Source organism: Nerophis ophidion, linkage group LG28, assembly GCF_033978795.1.
Source record: "Nerophis ophidion isolate RoL-2023_Sa linkage group LG28, RoL_Noph_v1.0, whole genome shotgun sequence".
Classification (NCBI taxonomy): Eukaryota; Metazoa; Chordata; class Actinopteri; order Syngnathiformes; family Syngnathidae; genus Nerophis; species Nerophis ophidion.
Window position 1 is genome coordinate 22613975 of NC_084638.1, and position 17068 is coordinate 22631042.

Here is a 17068-nt window from a genome sequence, read left to right on the forward strand (position 1 = left end):
TCAACATTGTGCATGTGCTGAAAGATTAATTTATGATTGTTTATCAAAATATAACCATAGATGTCAACATTGTGTATGTGCTAAAAGATTATTTTATGATTGTTTGTCAAAATATAACTATAGATGTTAAGATTGTGTATGTGCTAAAAAGCTTCATTTATGATTGTTTATCAAAATATAACAATAGATGTCAACATTGTGCACGTGCTGAAAGATTAATGTATGATTGTTTATCAAAATATAACCATAGATGTCAACATTGTGTATGTGCTGAAAGATTAATTTATGATTTTTTGTCAAAATATAACTATAGATGTTATGATTGTGTATGTGCTAAAAGATTAATTTATGATTGTTTATCAAAATATAAATATAGATGTCAACATTGTGCACGTGCTGAAAGATTAATTTATGATTGTTTATCAAAATATAACCATAGATGTCAACATTGTGCATGTGCTGAAAGATTAATGTATGATTGTTTGTCAAAATATAACTATAGATGTTAAGATTGTATACGGGCTGAAAGATTAATTTATGATCGTTTATACATTGGTATGTGCTGAAATATTCATTTATGATTGTTTATCAAAATATGATGTCAACATTCCGCATGTGCTGAAAGATTAGTTTATGATTGTTTATCAAAATATAACCATAGATGTCAACATTGTGTATGTGCTGAAAGCTTCTTTTATGATTTTTTATCAAACTAAAACTATAGACGTCAACACTGTGTATGTGCTGAAATATTCTTTTATGATTGTTTATCAAAATATACCTATAGATGTCATAATAGTGTATGTGCTGAAAGCTTCATTTATGATTGTTTATCAAAATATAACTATAGATGTCAACATTGTGCATGTGCTGAAAGATTAATTTATGATTGTTTATCAAAATATAACCATAGATGTCAACATTGTGTATGTGCTAAAAGATTATTTTATGATTGTTTGTCAAAATATAACTATAGATGTTAAGATTGTGTATGTGCTAAAAAGCTTCATTTATGATTGTTTATCAAAATATAACAATAGATGTCAACATTGTGCACGTGCTGAAAGATTAATGTATGATTGTTTATCAAAATATAACCATAGATGTCAACATTGTGTATGTGCTGAAAGATTAATTTATGATTTTTTGTCAAAATATAACTATAGATGTTATGATTGTGTATGTGCTAAAAGATTAATTTATGATTGTTTATCAAAATATAAATATAGATGTCAACATTGTGCACGTGCTGAAAGATTAATTTATGATTGTTTATCAAAATATAACCATAGATGTCAACATTGTGTATGTGCGAAAAGATTATTTTATGATTGTTTATCAAAATATAACTAAAGATGTCAACATTGTGTATGTGCTGAAAGCTTCATTTGTGATTGTTTATCAAAATATAACCATAGATGTCAACATTGGGTATGTGCTGAAAGATTTATTTATGATTGTTTATCAGAATATAACCATAGATGTCAACATTGTGTATGTGCTAAAAGATTAATTTATTATTGTTTATCAAAATATAACTACAGATGTCAACATTGTGTATGTGCTGAAAGCTTCATTTATGATTGTTTATCAAAATATAACTATAGATGTCAAGATTGTGTATGTGCTAAAAGATTAATTTATGATTGTTTATCAAAATATAACCATCGATGTCAACATAGTGTATGTGCTAAAAGATTAATTTATTATTGTTTATCAAAATATAACCACAGATGTCAACATTGTGTATGTGCTGAAAGATTAATTTATTATTGTTTATCAAAATATAACTACAGATGTCAACATTGTGTATGTGCTAAAAGATTCATTTATGATCGTTTATCAAAATATAACTATAGACGTCAACACTGTGTATGTGCTGAAATATTATTTTATGATTTTTTATCAAAATATAAATATAGATGTCAACATTGTGTATGTGGTGCTGAAAGATTAATTTATGATTGTTTATCAAAATATAACTACAGATGTCAACATTGTGTATGTGCTAAAAGATTCATTTATGATTTTTTATCAAAATATAACTATAGATGTCAAGATTGTGTATGTGCTAAAAGATTAATTTATTATTTTTTATCAAAATATAACGACAGATGTCAACATTGTGTATGTGCTAAAAGATTAATTTATTATTGTTTATCAAATTATAACTACAGATGTCAACATTGTGTATGTGCTGAAAGATTAATTTATGATTGTTTATCAAAATATAACTAAAGATGTCAAGATTGTGTATGTGCTAAAAGATTAATTTATGATTGTTTATCAAAATATAACTATTGATGTCAAGATTGTGTATGTGCTAAAAGATTAATTTATTATTGTTTATCAAAATATAACTACAGATGTCAACATTGTGAATGTGCTAAAAGATTAATTTATTATTGTTTATCAAAATATAACCATAGATGTCAACATTGTGTATGTGCTGAAAGATTTATTTGATTTTTTATCAAAATAAAACCATAGATGTCAACATTGTGTATGTGCTAAAAGCTTCTTTTATGATTTTTTATCAAAATATAACTATAGACGTCAACACTGTGTATGTGCTGAAATATTATTTTATGATTGTTTGTTTATCAAAATATACCTATAGATGTCAACACTGTGTATGTGCTGAAATATTCTTTTATGATTGTTTGTTTATCAAAATATACCTATAGATGTCATAATAGTGTATGTGCTGAAAGCTTCATTTATGATTGTTTATCAAAATATAACTATAGATGTTATGATTGTGTACGTGCTAAAAGATTAATTTATGATTGTTTATCAAAATATAACCATAGATGTTAACATTGTGTATGTGCTGAAAGATTCTTTTATGATTGTTTAACAAAATATAACTGGAGATGTCAACATTGTGCATGTGCTGAAAGAATAATTAATGATTGTTTATCAAAATATAACTATAGATGTCAACATTGCATATGTGCTTGAAGATTCATTCATGATTGTTTATCAAAATATAATAGATGTCAAGATTGTGTATGTGCTAAAAGATTAATTTATTATTGTTTATCAAAATATAACTATAGATGTCAACATTGTATACGGGCTGAAAGATTAATTTATGTTTGCTGCTAGCGGGGTGTATAAAATAGTCAGGAATTGTCATGGATACAAAGGATTTTGGGTATTTGTTGTGTTGCGTTTATGTTGTGTTACTGGGAGGATGTTCTCCTGAAATGTGTTTGTCAATCTTGTTTGGTGTGGCTTCACAGCGTGGCGCATATTACTAAGAGTGTTTAAATTGTTTATATCACAGCCATTAGTGTACTCTGTATCACCCAGTATGCCTTGCAGTCGTGTGCGTGTCGCTGCGGAAGCCAGACACAACATGATGCTGGACTGACAAGCAGATCGTACATGTTGTAAAAGGCGACAAAGCCAATGGCTTCATAGCACGCCCTAATACTTATTATCTGGGTGACTGCCGGCAGTCATTCAAGAGAATATTAGCGTCTCCTATTGTCTTCTTCGCTTTGTGACACGGGCCTTAAATTGCTCTTTGAATTTCAAAGGACATCGATCCCAGAACCATGTATATTAAATATTTCCGGACGGTTCCACCGCCACCCGCCCGGATCTAATTAAAATCTATTTTTTCGTCATGTCACCCGACCGACCCGCGGACTCCGCGGATGAGACCGCAAACCGCGCATCTCTACTGTGAACTAGTGCGTTCTTCGACTCTGCTCTCTTGGACTGAAGTGCATCCCATGTTTCTTATCCTTTTTTTGTAAAATAATAACATATTTCGCCCTTCTTGATTACCTCTCCAAGTACTCTGAACATACTTTTAATCCTTTTTGCGTTTCGAACTGTTCCAACAGCCGAAAACAACGCAAGCGTAGGGCATTTTTCTTCAGAAAAAGGCTAGATGTTGCTCAGTACCCCTTGACAACAGACATAGTTAAGGAGGTGACGTCAGGTGAAGACAACATTTACCCTGATAATGATAACCATTATCATTTTGGTCACGATAACCGTGATATGAAATGTTCATATTGTTACAGTCCTCGTACGACTGAATACAAATGGCGGATTCATGCAAAGCTCTTCAGGTAAACCTCTACCTATAACGTATTTAAGGCAAAATATTGAAGTCGCTTGAGGACAAGTTTGGAAGAAGGCAAGATTGTTGTATAAATATCTCCGACATGCCCTAGGTTTGATTTCACGTTTCCTGAACCACATATACACAGTGGCCTTGTATTGGTAGGTCGTGAGTTCAAACCCCTGCTGAGTCAGACCAAAGACTATAAAAATGGGACCCATTACCTCTCTGCTTGGCTCTCAGCATCAAGGGTTGGAATTGGGGGTTAAATTATTAAAAAGGTTCCCGAGCACGGCCACCGCTGCTGCTCACTGCTCTCCTCACCTCCCAGGGGGTGGAACAAGGGGCTGGGTCAAACGCAGAGAGTAATTTCACCACACCTAGTGTGTGTGTGACTATCACTGGTACTTTAACTTTAACAACAGGTAAGATCTCGACCTCCCGCCTGGACACTGACTTTTTACGCCTCGCTCCTGCCCTTGATCTCACGCCTGCTCACGGAACTCCGAGCCTGCCTTTCCCCTCTCGGACTTCCGCACCTCGCTCTACACACCTGTCGCTGATGAGCTTCCTCGCCTTCTTAAGCAAGTGCAAACCTGCTTTCCGGCCCAGAACGAAGCAACCTGTTCCCATACAGTAAGCCGACAAACCCCAGCTCGATGCACTCTCTATAGCTCTGTGTTTCTCCCCCTCCCGGTTCATTTGTCTCGTGTTCATTGTAGTTCCAGCAGCCTTTTTATCCGTTCACACGTTACAAGCTGTGGGTCTCGCCTCCTTGTATCCCCTCTGGTACCCTGGCTGCCCCCTTTTGGATCTCGACCTCCCGCTTGGACACTGACTTTTGACGCCTCGCTCCTCCCCTTGATCTCACGCCTGCTCACGGAACTCCGAGCCTGCCTTGCCCCTCTCGGACTTCCGTACCCCGCTCTACACACCTGTCGCAGTGTAAACCTTCTTTACGGCCCAGAACGAAGCAAACTGTTCCCATATAGTAAGCCGACAAACCCTAGCTCTAAGCACTCTCTATCTCTCTGTGTTTCTCCCCCTCCCGGTTCATTTGTCTCATGTTCATTGTAGTTCCAGCAGCCTTTTTATCCGTTCACACGTTACAAGCTGTGGGTCTCGCCTCCCCGTATCCCCTCTGGTTCCCTGGCTCTCCCCTTTTGGATCTCGACCTCCCGCTTGGACACTGACTTTTGACGCCTCGCTCCTGCCCTTGATCTCACGCCTGCTCACGGACCTCCGAGCCTGCCTTCCGCACCTCGCTCAACGCTCCGGGTAACACTCCTCATATACTCGCTTCACATAGTCGCACACCATACATAGTTTGGATTAATTACACGCCTCATTTCCTTTGTAAATATTTAACAAGTATAGAGCTAAACGACGTCCCTGCTTGTTTTCTTCCCCTGCGCACAAAACAATCAAGATCTGCCCTTCACGTTTATCCTCGGAGGACTTGAGTATAAAATAATCTGTAGAAAATTGGCCGATGATGACGCCGGGAGAGCCCACCGGGACTCGGAGGGACCGGTGCCGCTGCATTGATTCGCTTGCTGACACCACAGTTGATGAGGCGGAATGGTCAGGGAGGCGTAAGAAGGTATACCCATGGGGGACGTTATCCCCCATGGGTCCGCGGCGTACTTGTTAAACCACTGACCTTTAATTCACTATTGTCACCTATCATGTTGCACATGTGTGCCCCGCTGGCGCTTTTAGGCGGCGGCGGCGGCGGCGGCGAAAAGGGAAAGCTGCCATTGATCTACCCTGTGGTTTGAAACCCAACATGTGAATATAACCTTGTTGTAAACCAAGGGTCTTGTAGTGGGTGTGACAACAACAGGGGACAATAGCAACAGGGCAGCCCTGGAGCTGCAATGACCATGACAAGGGACAACAGACACAATTAAATAATCACAGTTACAAGCATTAAAAAGCACTATTTCATACATTCCAAGAATATTGCGTACCTTCAACAGCCAGCACCACGGGCACAATGAAGCTGCACATCCACAGCAAGTAATCCATTGTCATTTTTGCAACATGGAGAAAGATGCTCGCCGTGGACCTTCAGGGAAGGGAATGGAAACTGGGATCACCGCAGCCGCAGCGGAGCTTTGTGTTCCTCTCCCGCCTGTCACTCACTCATTCCCGGCATCGTCCACGTACACGAGCAGGTGTCTTTCAGCTTGTGTTTTTTTTTTTTTTTTTTGGTTATCAAATCATTCAACGTCCGGTTATTCCACCGACGCGCATCTTCCTCCCCTCCCCATGCGAGTAAAGGTGGAGGGGGAACCCGCTCCCGAGGGGGGGGTGTCGAGGGTTCGGTGGAAGTCCGCGTAGCTGTTGCGCTTGGGTAGGGGACGTGCGTCGGAATGGCTAACAGTGGGAGAGACACACGCGTGGGGGGTAGAAGGGGGGGGGGGGGGGTTAGGGAGGGAGAAGGTGGAGGCGGGAGGAGGAGTGGGTGGGTGGGAAGGAGGAGGAGGGGGGCGGGGGGTCCATTTCAAACCAGAGCTCGTGAGCAATCCGTTTCCGGGAGAGATTTTCAAAATAAAACCGATGGCGTGTCCTGGAACAGGGGTCCCCAACCACCGGGCCGTGGCCCGATTGGTACCGGGCCGCAGAAGATTTTTTTATAAAAAATATATATATATATAATTTCCAATTAAAGTCTTCAATAAAGGTTAAAGTCATGACAAATTCATTCATCAATTTTACTTGATATTTATATACAAACCCCGTTTCCATATGAGTTGGGAAATTGTGTTAGATGTAAATATAAATGTAATACAATGCTTTGCAAATCCTTTTCAACCCAATATATATATTTATATATATTTTTTTAATTAAATAAATGGGTTTTACTTGTATAGCGCTTTTCTACCTTCAAGGTACTCAAAGCGATTTGACACTACTTCCACATTTACCCATTCACACACACATTCACACACTGATGGAGGGAGCTGCCATGCAAGGCGCCAACCAGCACCCATCAGGAGCAAGGGTGAAGTGTCTTGCTCAGGACTAAACGGACGTGACGAGGTTGGTACTAGGTGGGAATTGAACCAGGGACGCTCGGGTTGCGCACGGCCACTCTCCACACTGCGCACGCCGTCCCAAATCAACATAAAAAACACAATATACACTTACAAATAGTGCACCAACCACAAAAAAACTCCCTTTTTCATGACAAAAACGTCCCTTTTTCATGACAAAGTATATAAAAAAAAAAAAAGGAACACTCCAGAAATAGAAATAATTCCGAGCAAAATTGCTTTCCACTTGGTCGTCTCTCCCCCCCTCCTCCTTCGTCATCACATCACTGACTTCCAATTAAAGTCTTCAATAAAGTTTAAAGTCATGATGAATTCATTCATCAATTTTACTTGATGTTTATATACAAACCCCGTTTCCATATGAGTTGGGAAATTGTGTTCGATGTAAATATAAACAGAATACATCCATCCATTTCCTACCGCTTATTCCCTTTTGGGGTCGCGGGGGGCGCTGGCGCCTATCTCAGCTACAATCGGGCGGAAGGCAGGGTACACCCTGGACAAGTCGCCACCTCATCGCAGGGCCTACACAGATAGACAGACAACATTCACACACTAGGGCCAATTTAGTGTTGCCAATCAACCTATCCCCAGGTGCATGTCTTTGGAAGTGGGAGGAAGCCGGAGTACCCGGAGGGAACCCACGCATTCACGGGGAGAACATGCAAACTCCACACAGAAAGATCCCGAGCCTGGATTTGAACCCAGGACTGCAGGAACTTCGTATTGTGAGGCAGACGCACTAACCCCTCTGCCACCGTGAAGCCTTTGAATCAACATAAAAAACACAATATACACTTACAAATAGTGCACCAACCACAAAAAAACTCCCTTATTCATGACAAAAACGTCCCTTTTTCATGACAAACAATATAAAAAAAAGGAACACTCCAGAAATAATTCCGAGCAAAATTGCTTTCCACTTGGTCGTCTCTCCCCCCTCCTCCTTCGTCATCACATCACTGACTTCCAATTAAAGTCTTCAATAAAGGTTAAAGTCATGATGAATTCATTCATCAATTTTACTTGATGTTTATATACAAACCCCGTTTCCATATGAGTTGGGAAATTGTGTTCGATGTAAATATAAACAGAATACATCCATCCATTTCCTACCGCTTATTCCCTTTTGGGGCCGCGGGGGGCGCTGGCGCCTATCTCAGCTACAATCGGGCGGAAGGCGGGGTACACCCTGGACAAGTTGCCACCTCATCGCAGGGCCAACACAGATAGACAGACAACATTCACACACTAGGGCCAATTTAGTGTTGCCAATCAACCTATCCCCAGGTGCATGTCTTTGGAAGTGGGAGGAAGCCGGAGTACCCGGAGGGAACCCACGCATTCACGGGGAGAACATCCAAACTCCACACAGAAAGATCCCGAGCCTGGATTTGAACCCAGGACTGCAGGAACTTTGTATTGTGAGGCAGACGCACTAACCCCTCTGCCACCGTGAAGCCTTTAAATCAACATAAAAAACACAATATACACTTACAAATAGTGCACCAACCACAAAAAAACTTATTTTTTCATGACAAAAACGTCCCTTTTTCATGACAAAGAATGTAAAAAAAAAAAAAGGAACACTCCAGAAATAGAAATAATTCCGAGCAAAATTGCTTTCCACTTGGTCGTCTCTCCCCCCTCCTCCTTCGTCATCACATCACTGACTTCCAATTAAAGTCTTCAATAAAGGTTAAAGTCATGATAAATTCATTCATCAATTTTACTTGATGTTTATATACAAACCCCGTTTCCATATGAGTTGGGAAATTGTGTTAGATGTAAATATAAACAGAATACAATGCTTTGCAAATCCTTTTCAACCCATATTCAGTTGAATGCACTACAAAGACAAGATATTTGATGTTCAAACTCATCCATCCATCCATCCATCATCTTCCTCTTATCCGAGGTCGGGTCGCGGGGGCAACAGCCTAAGCAGGGAAACCCAGACTTCCCTCTCCCCAGCCACTTCGTCTAGCTCTTTCCGGGGGATCCCGAGGCGTTCCCAGGCCAGCTGGGAGACATAGTCTTCCCAACGTGTCCTGGGTCTTCCCCGTGGCCTCCCACCGGTTGGACGTGCCCTAAACACATCCCTAGGGAGGCGTTCGGGTGGCATCCTGACCAGATGCCCGGACCACCTCATCTAGCTCCTCTCGATGTGGAGGAGCAGCGGCTTTACGTTGAGCTCCTCCCGGATGGCAGAGCTTAATTATTAATAATTAACTTAGAATATCTTCGCTGCAACACGTGCCAAAGTAGTTGGGAAAGGGCATGTTCACCACTGTGTTTCATCACCTTTTCTTTTAACAACACTCAATAAACCTTTGGGAACTGAGGAGGCACATTTTTGAAGCTTTTCAGGTGAAATTATTTCCCATTCTTGTTTTATGTACAGCTTAAGTTGTTCAACAGTCCGGGGTCTCCGTTGTGATATTTTAGGCTTCATAATGCGCCACACATTTTCAATGGGAGACAGGTCTGGACTACAGGTAAGCCAGTCTAGTATCTGCACTATTTTACTATGAAGCCACGCTGTTGTAACAAGTGACTTGGCATTGTTTTGCTGAAATAAGCAGGGGCGTCCATGATAACGTTGCTTGGATGACAACATATGTTGCTCCAAAACCTGTATGGACCTTTCAGCATCAATGGTGCCTTCACAGATGTGTAAGTTACCCATGCTTTTGGCATTAATACACCCCCATACCATCACAGATGCTGGCTCTTCAACTTTGCACCTAGAACAGTCCTGATGGTTCTTTTCCTCTCATCAGGAGATTCAGAATCTACTGATGATTCAGGGAACCCCTCATGAAACAGTTCTGTAGAGATGAAGTAGTTTTGTGATTTTTCCCACACATACATATTGGGCTCTACCACGGTATCGAGCACTATTCTCTGGATAATCCAATCAAGACATATATATATGCGTGGCGCATATATATATATATATATATATATATATATATATATATATATATATATATATATATATATATAAGAAATACTTCAAAATATATACACCCTGCTATCTCCCACTCAACACACCACACAAACCCATCACCCGAATTTGGAGGTCTCAAATTCGGCAATTATGGCCTTCAGAGGGCCACTTGTAACAGTGATTATGTATACATATACATTTTTTGCCTATGCATCAGATTATATATATATATATATATATATATATATATATATATATATATATATATATATATATATATATATATATATATATACATATATATATATATAAAAAAAAATCTCCTGATGATTGAGGGAACCCCTCATGAAACAGATCTGTAGAGATGAAGTAGTCTTGTGATTTTTTCCCACACCTATATATATATATATATATATATATATATATATATATATATGCATATATATATACACATATATATACATACATATATATATATGTATATATACGCGTGTATATATATATATGTATATATATGTATATATACACGTATATATATATATATATATATATATATATACATACATATATATGTATATATACACGTGTATATATATTTATGTATATATATATATACACGTATATATATATATACATATATATATATATACTTCTATATATATATGTATATATATACGTGTATATATATATTCGTATATATATATACATATATATTAAAAAAAAAAAAAAATATATATATATATATATATATATATATATATATATATATATATATTACATACACTAAAACATTTTGTAGATTTTACGGTAAAAAAAACTGGCAACTCAGTCACCAGAATTTTACTGTAAAATTACAATGTTTTCGGGGGATTTTTTTTTATAACATATTACTTTAAATAGAAAAACAGGACTACTGTTATTTTTTTCATTAAAAAATGTGATAACTTGTTTCCATTTATAGTAATACACCGTAAAAACAACAACGGCAGAAAAAAACTGGCAGCTCTATTGACAGAATTTTACGATGAAAGAATAATGTTGTATTTACAGTAATGTGCTGTGAATCTATACTGTAAGATCTATATTCTCATCTTTACAGTGTACAATTTGATTGGTAACATGCTTTGAAATCATAAGTCCAGCAGATGTTCATTTTGGATATTAAAAGTTTAAAAGGTTAGCAATTTTGTGCAGTTTATGTATTTTTTCAATCAAAATGGAAAGTGTCCTTGAGTTTTTTGAAAGGCGCTTATAAATTAAATGTATTATTAATAACATTATTATCATCATTATTATATATTCGGTAGGAAGACAACATAAAAAATAATCAAGCTTTATTTTTGCATGAAAATATTTGTATTACAGTAACACAAAGTAGAATATTTCTAGGGATAGAGGCAACTAAAAAGGTGAGTCACCAAAAAGATCAGCTGCCTGAAAACGACCTCATTTGGTGACGTCACACTCAAATTCTCGCATCATTACATCACTCACGGTGTGTGTGTGCGTAAGAAACGGAGAATATCACTTTCTCTTCTTTTGCGTCTTTTATTTTGTAGTCCAAGTGGGCATTCTGTCAGCCTTCCCCTGCCAGCATGTGTGGGTCTTGACGGAGGTGTCCGTGGGTGCTGAGAATGAGGTTTTTTCGGCCAGCAACCAAAGCAGCGGGCGGCACCGCTCGCCATGTCGATCAATTGTGGTATCAAGTGGACTTTGGCGTGGATAACAATAGACGGACAGCGCCACCCGCGGGTTATTGAGTGGCCTTTGAGGCTGATAGCGCATAACAACAACAACCCCCCCGGTCTGTGGGCCGGGGCACATTTGGTTCTCGAACCAGGGGTCTGCAAACTGCGGCTCTTTTATCCCTCCGGCGAGTTTATGCTCCCGTGTACTCTCGTCACGACGCTGCCCCTGGAGTTCTGCATCGGCTGTTCCATTCTCGGACTTATTTGCTTCTTTTGTTACTTCAAAACCCAAAACCTGTGAAGTTGGCACGTTGTCTTTTGAACCTATATTCAATTGAATAGACTGCAGAGATAAGACACTTAAACGTCCAAACTGGAAAACATTGTGGCACGAGTGGCAAAAAAAGACTGAGAAAGTTGAGGAATGCTCATCAAACGCTTATTTGGAACATCCCACAGGTGAACAGGCTAATTGGGAACAGATGGGTGCCATTAATCGGGTATAAAACCAGCTTCCATGAAATGCTCAGTCGTTCACAAACATGTGACTTTAAGGTTTTACTACTTACGTATAAAATACTACACGGTCTAGCTCCGGCCTATCTTGCCGATTGTCCTGGCAAGAAGTGTACGTTCAAAGGACTCCGGCTTATTAGTGATTCCCAAAGCCCAAAAAAAGTCTGCGGGCTATAGAGCGTTTTCCGTTCGGGCTCCAGTACTCTGGAATGCCCTCCCGGTAAAAGTTTGAGATGCTACCTCAGTAGAAACATTTAAGTCTCACTTTAAAACTCATTTGTATACTCTAGCCTTTAAATAGACTCCCTTTTTAGACCAGTTGATCTGCCGTTTCTTTTCTTTTTCTCCTATGTCCCACTCTCCCTTGTGGAGGGGGTCCTGTCCGATCCGGTGGCCATGGATGATGTACTGGCTGTCCAGAGTCGGGACCCAGGATGGACCGCTCGTCCAGAGTCGGGACCCAGGATGGACCGCTCGCCTGTGTATCGGTTTGGGACATCCCTGCGTTGCTGATCCGCCTCCGTTTGGGATGGTTTCCTGCTGGCTCCGCTGTGAACTGGACTCTCGCGGTTGTGTTGGATCCATTATGGATTGAACTTTCACAGTATCATGTTAGACCCGCTCGACATCCATTGCTTTCGTCCTCTCCAAGGTTTCTCATAGTCATCATTGTCACCGACGTCCCACTGGGTGTGAAGTGAATTGTATTTATATAGCGCTTTTTTCCAGTGACTCAAAGCGCTTTACATAGTGAAACCCAATATCTAAATTACATTTAAACCAGTGTGGGTGGCACTGGGAGCAGGTGGGTAAAGTGTCTTACCCAAGGACACAACGGCAGTGACTAGGATGGCGGAAGCGGGAATCGAACCTGCAACCTTCCAGTTGCTGGCACGGCCACTCTACCAACCGAGCTAAACCACCCGGGTGTGAGTTTTCCTTGCTCTTATGTGGGCCTACCGAGGATGTTGTAGTGGTTTGTGTTGTGGTTTGTGCAGCCCTTTGAGACACTAGTGATTTAGGGCTATATGATTTAACATTGATTGATTGATTGATTGAAACAAGGATGCGGAGAGGGTCACCACTTGGTGAACAAACGCGTTAGCAAGTTGTTGAACAGTGTAAAAACAACATTTCTCAACGAGCTATTTCAAGGAATTTAGGGTCCATAATATCATCAAAAGGTTCAAAGAATCTGGAGAAATCACTGCTCTTAAGCGATGATGGTTATGGACCTTGATCTCTCAGCCTCAGGTGCGTCAAAAAGCGCCGTCAGTGTGTAAAGGATATCACCACAAGGTCTTAACAATAAAAAAAAAAAAAACTTTAACATTGATTTAAATTGTCAGGAAAGAAGAGGAAGGAATTTAAAAGGTAAAAAGGTATATGTGTTTAAAAATCCTAAAATCCTTTTCAAGGTTGTATTTTTTCTCTAAAATTGTCTTTCTGAAAGTTATAAGAAGCAAAGTAAAAAAAATTAATTCATTTATTTAAACTAGTAAAGTCTTTAAAATATTTTCTTGGATTTTCAAATTTTGTTTGAGTTAAGTCTCTCTTAAAATTAAAAATGTCCAGCAAAGCGAGACCAGCTTGCCAAAAAAAAATTTTTTTTTTTAATTTAAAAAATAATAAAAAAAAATAGAGGCAGCTCACTGGTAAGTGCTGCTATTTGAGCTATTTTTAGAACAGGCCGGCGGCCGACTCATCTGGTCCTTACGGGCTACCTGGTGCCCGGGGGCACCGCGTTGGTGACCCCTGCCTTAAAGTATGATCAATATTCAGAATTTTCCATCCTTCCATATATTTTAGTTGGAGTTGCAGACAACTTCATTACTGTCATGTTCTGTGGTCACGTTTTGTTATATGCTCTGTTGGTTTAAAACTCTTTTTAGTTCCTGTTTACGCTCCATTGTTTTGTCAACATGACGACCAATTAGTTCACCTGTACTCATGTGGAATCACGCACCTCATTTGTTTAAGACTCACGCACCTGTGTTAATCATGTCACTCTTATTTAAGCTTGTAGTTGCCAGGCAGTCGGCTGGCGTCATTGTTGTTGTTCCATGTTTTGTTCATTCTCTTCATGCCATAGTCCATGATTCATGCCCTGCATGTAAGTTTTGTTTATTTAAGTCACAGTTAGCAAGTTTTTCATGTCCGAAGTTATTTGCCTTTGTGGTATTTTTTTTAGCCAAGTTTGTTTTCCACCTTGTGCGCGCCTTTAGTTTGCATTTTTTTTATAGATTAATAAAAATATGTGTTTACCTTCACGCCAGGTCCCGTCACCTTCCTTTGCATTCCGGGAAAACAAACCACACCATAGCCTCCGTTCTGATAATTACTGCTAAATTACAGTTTTCAGTAATTTCACAGAAGATGCAGGATTTTCTTTAACATTTAAGTGGTGAACCTTCCTATAAGACAGGGGTAGGGAACCCATGGCTCGCGAGCCAGATGTGGCTCTTTTGATGACTGCATCTGGCTCTCGGATAAATCTGAGCTGACACTACTTAACACAATAAGTAATGAATAATTCCACTTGTAATCACAGTGTTAAAAATAACGTTAAAAATATAAAAATGCTCATGCATTTGAATCCATCCATCCTTTTTTCTACCGCACCTGTTCAAGAAGTTGCCTTAAAGGTAAGAAATAATGTATTTATTATTGGTTAATGTAGGGCTAGCCCACTTTGGGGTTCTTCAACAAGGCCCAGGTGGGCCATTTACACACCTGTCGCCGATTTCGAGGTCGGTCCTGGCAACACCCCGCTTCGCTGCAGACCCGCAGGCCACGCCCCCTCCTAAATTAACTTCAGAATAACACCGTTATTACAAAGAATAAGAGACCTATTGTACTCTAGAAATGTTGGTCTTAATTAAAAATGCACACTTTTAGTTGTGTTCAGTGCTAAAAATATATTATATGGCTCTTACGTACATATATTTTAAAATATTTGGCTTCTTGGCTCTCTCAGCCAAAAAGGATCCCGACCCCTGCTATAAGAGGACAGCTGTTGTGCTGTATTCTGAGGATCATGTCATATTTAATTAGATTATTTAAAAAAATGCTTCTCAGTAGTCACGTACAAATTTATGTGAATTATGCAAAATTATTTAAATTTGGTCCTCAACTCTCTTTCCCCAGGGTCCCCAGTATGAATGATCAGCACATTACTTCATCAATCCAGAGATTTAAAGACCTGTTTGAGCTAACTGGGCAGTGGCCATTTGACCAGTGGTTCTACCCAAACATCTTAGAGCAGTGGTCCCCGACCAAGATGAAGCGACCTACTGTAGTTACTGACAGTGGTTTTCTGAAGTGTTCCTGAGCCCATGTGGTGATATCCTTTACACACTGACGTCGCTTTTTGATGCACCTGAGCCTGAGAGACAGTGTTAATTTTGACAGCAAAATTTGATTTAGTTTTAGTCATAATTTAATTATTTAAAAGTGTTTTAGTTTTAGTCTAGTTTTAGTTGACGAAATATCATAAGATTATAGTCGACGAAAACTACAGTAGATTTAGTCGACCAAAGGGTAGTAATATGTAAACTTTCCCTTCAATTTCTGAAAGTCAAAGCAAAACAGCGGAAAAATCACCGATACAAGTCGTATTTTGATGAAAATCATGTCTCAAATTTAGTATTTCACGAGTAAGCCGTGTAATAAATGGGATAACGTCGAGTGAGTTGGATGTTTAGGAAAATGCTTACCTGTGTGTGGATTTCGGGGTTTTTCGACTGTAAATGTCGCTTCAAGTTTGTCGTGTTTTTCCCCGTGGCCCGATTGGTACCGGGCCGCAGAAGAATTTTTTATGAATTTTTATTTTAAAAAAATCAATCAATCAATCAATCAATCAATGTTTACTTATATAGTCCTAAATCACTATTGTCTCAAAGGGCTGCACAAACCACTACGACATCCTCGGTAGGCCCACATAAGGGCAAGGAAAACTCACACCCAGTGGGACGTCGGTCACAATGATGACTATGAGAACCTTGGAGAGGAGGAAAGCAATGGATGTCGAGCGGGTCTAACATGATACTGTGAAAGTTCAATCCATAATGGATCCAACACAGTCGCAGGAGTCCAGTCCAAAGCGGATCCAACACAGCAGCGAGAGTCCCGTTCACAGCGGAGCCAGCAGGAAACCATCCCAAGCGGAGGCGGATCAGCAGCGCAGAGATGTCCCCAGCCGATACACAGGCGAACAGTACATGGCCACCGGATCGGACCCGACCCCCTCCACAAGGGAGAGTGGGACGTAGGAGAAAAAGAAAAGAAACGGCAGATCAACTGGTCTAAAAAGGGAGTCTATTTAAAGGCTACAGTATACAAATGAGTTTTAAGGTGAGACTTAAATGTTTCTACTGAGGTGGCATCTCGAACTGTTACCGGGAGGGCATTCCAGAGTACTGGAGCCCGAAATGAAAACGCTCTATAGCCCGCAGACTTTTTTTGGGCTTTGCGAATCACTAATAAGCCGGAGTCCTTTGAACGCAGATTTCTTGCCGGGACATATGGTACAATACAATCGGCAAGATGGGATGGAGCTAGACCGTGTAGTATTTTATACGTAAGTAGTAAAACCTTAAAGTCACATCTTAAGTGCACAGGAAGCCAGTGCAGGTGAGCCAGTACAGGCGTAATGTGATCAAACTTTCTTGTTCTTGTCAAAAGTCTAGCAGGCGCATTTTGTACCAACTGTAATCTTTTAATGCTAGACATGGGGAGACCCGAAAATAATACGTTACAGTAGTCG

General features: G+C 39.5%; 1 protein-coding gene across 1 annotated transcript in view; it reads right to left on the minus strand.

The window, feature by feature from the left end:
- Positions 1-6387, minus strand: part of LOC133545154 (ephrin type-B receptor 3-like) — a 66964-nt gene extending 60577 nt beyond the window's left edge. The window contains exon 1 of the mRNA XM_061890520.1: positions 6058-6387. Coding sequence (XP_061746504.1) covers positions 6058-6121 — 64 coding nt within the window. The 5' untranslated portion in view covers positions 6122-6387. The remainder of the gene's footprint in view (positions 1-6057) is intronic.
- Positions 6388-17068: the final 10681 nt, after the last annotated feature.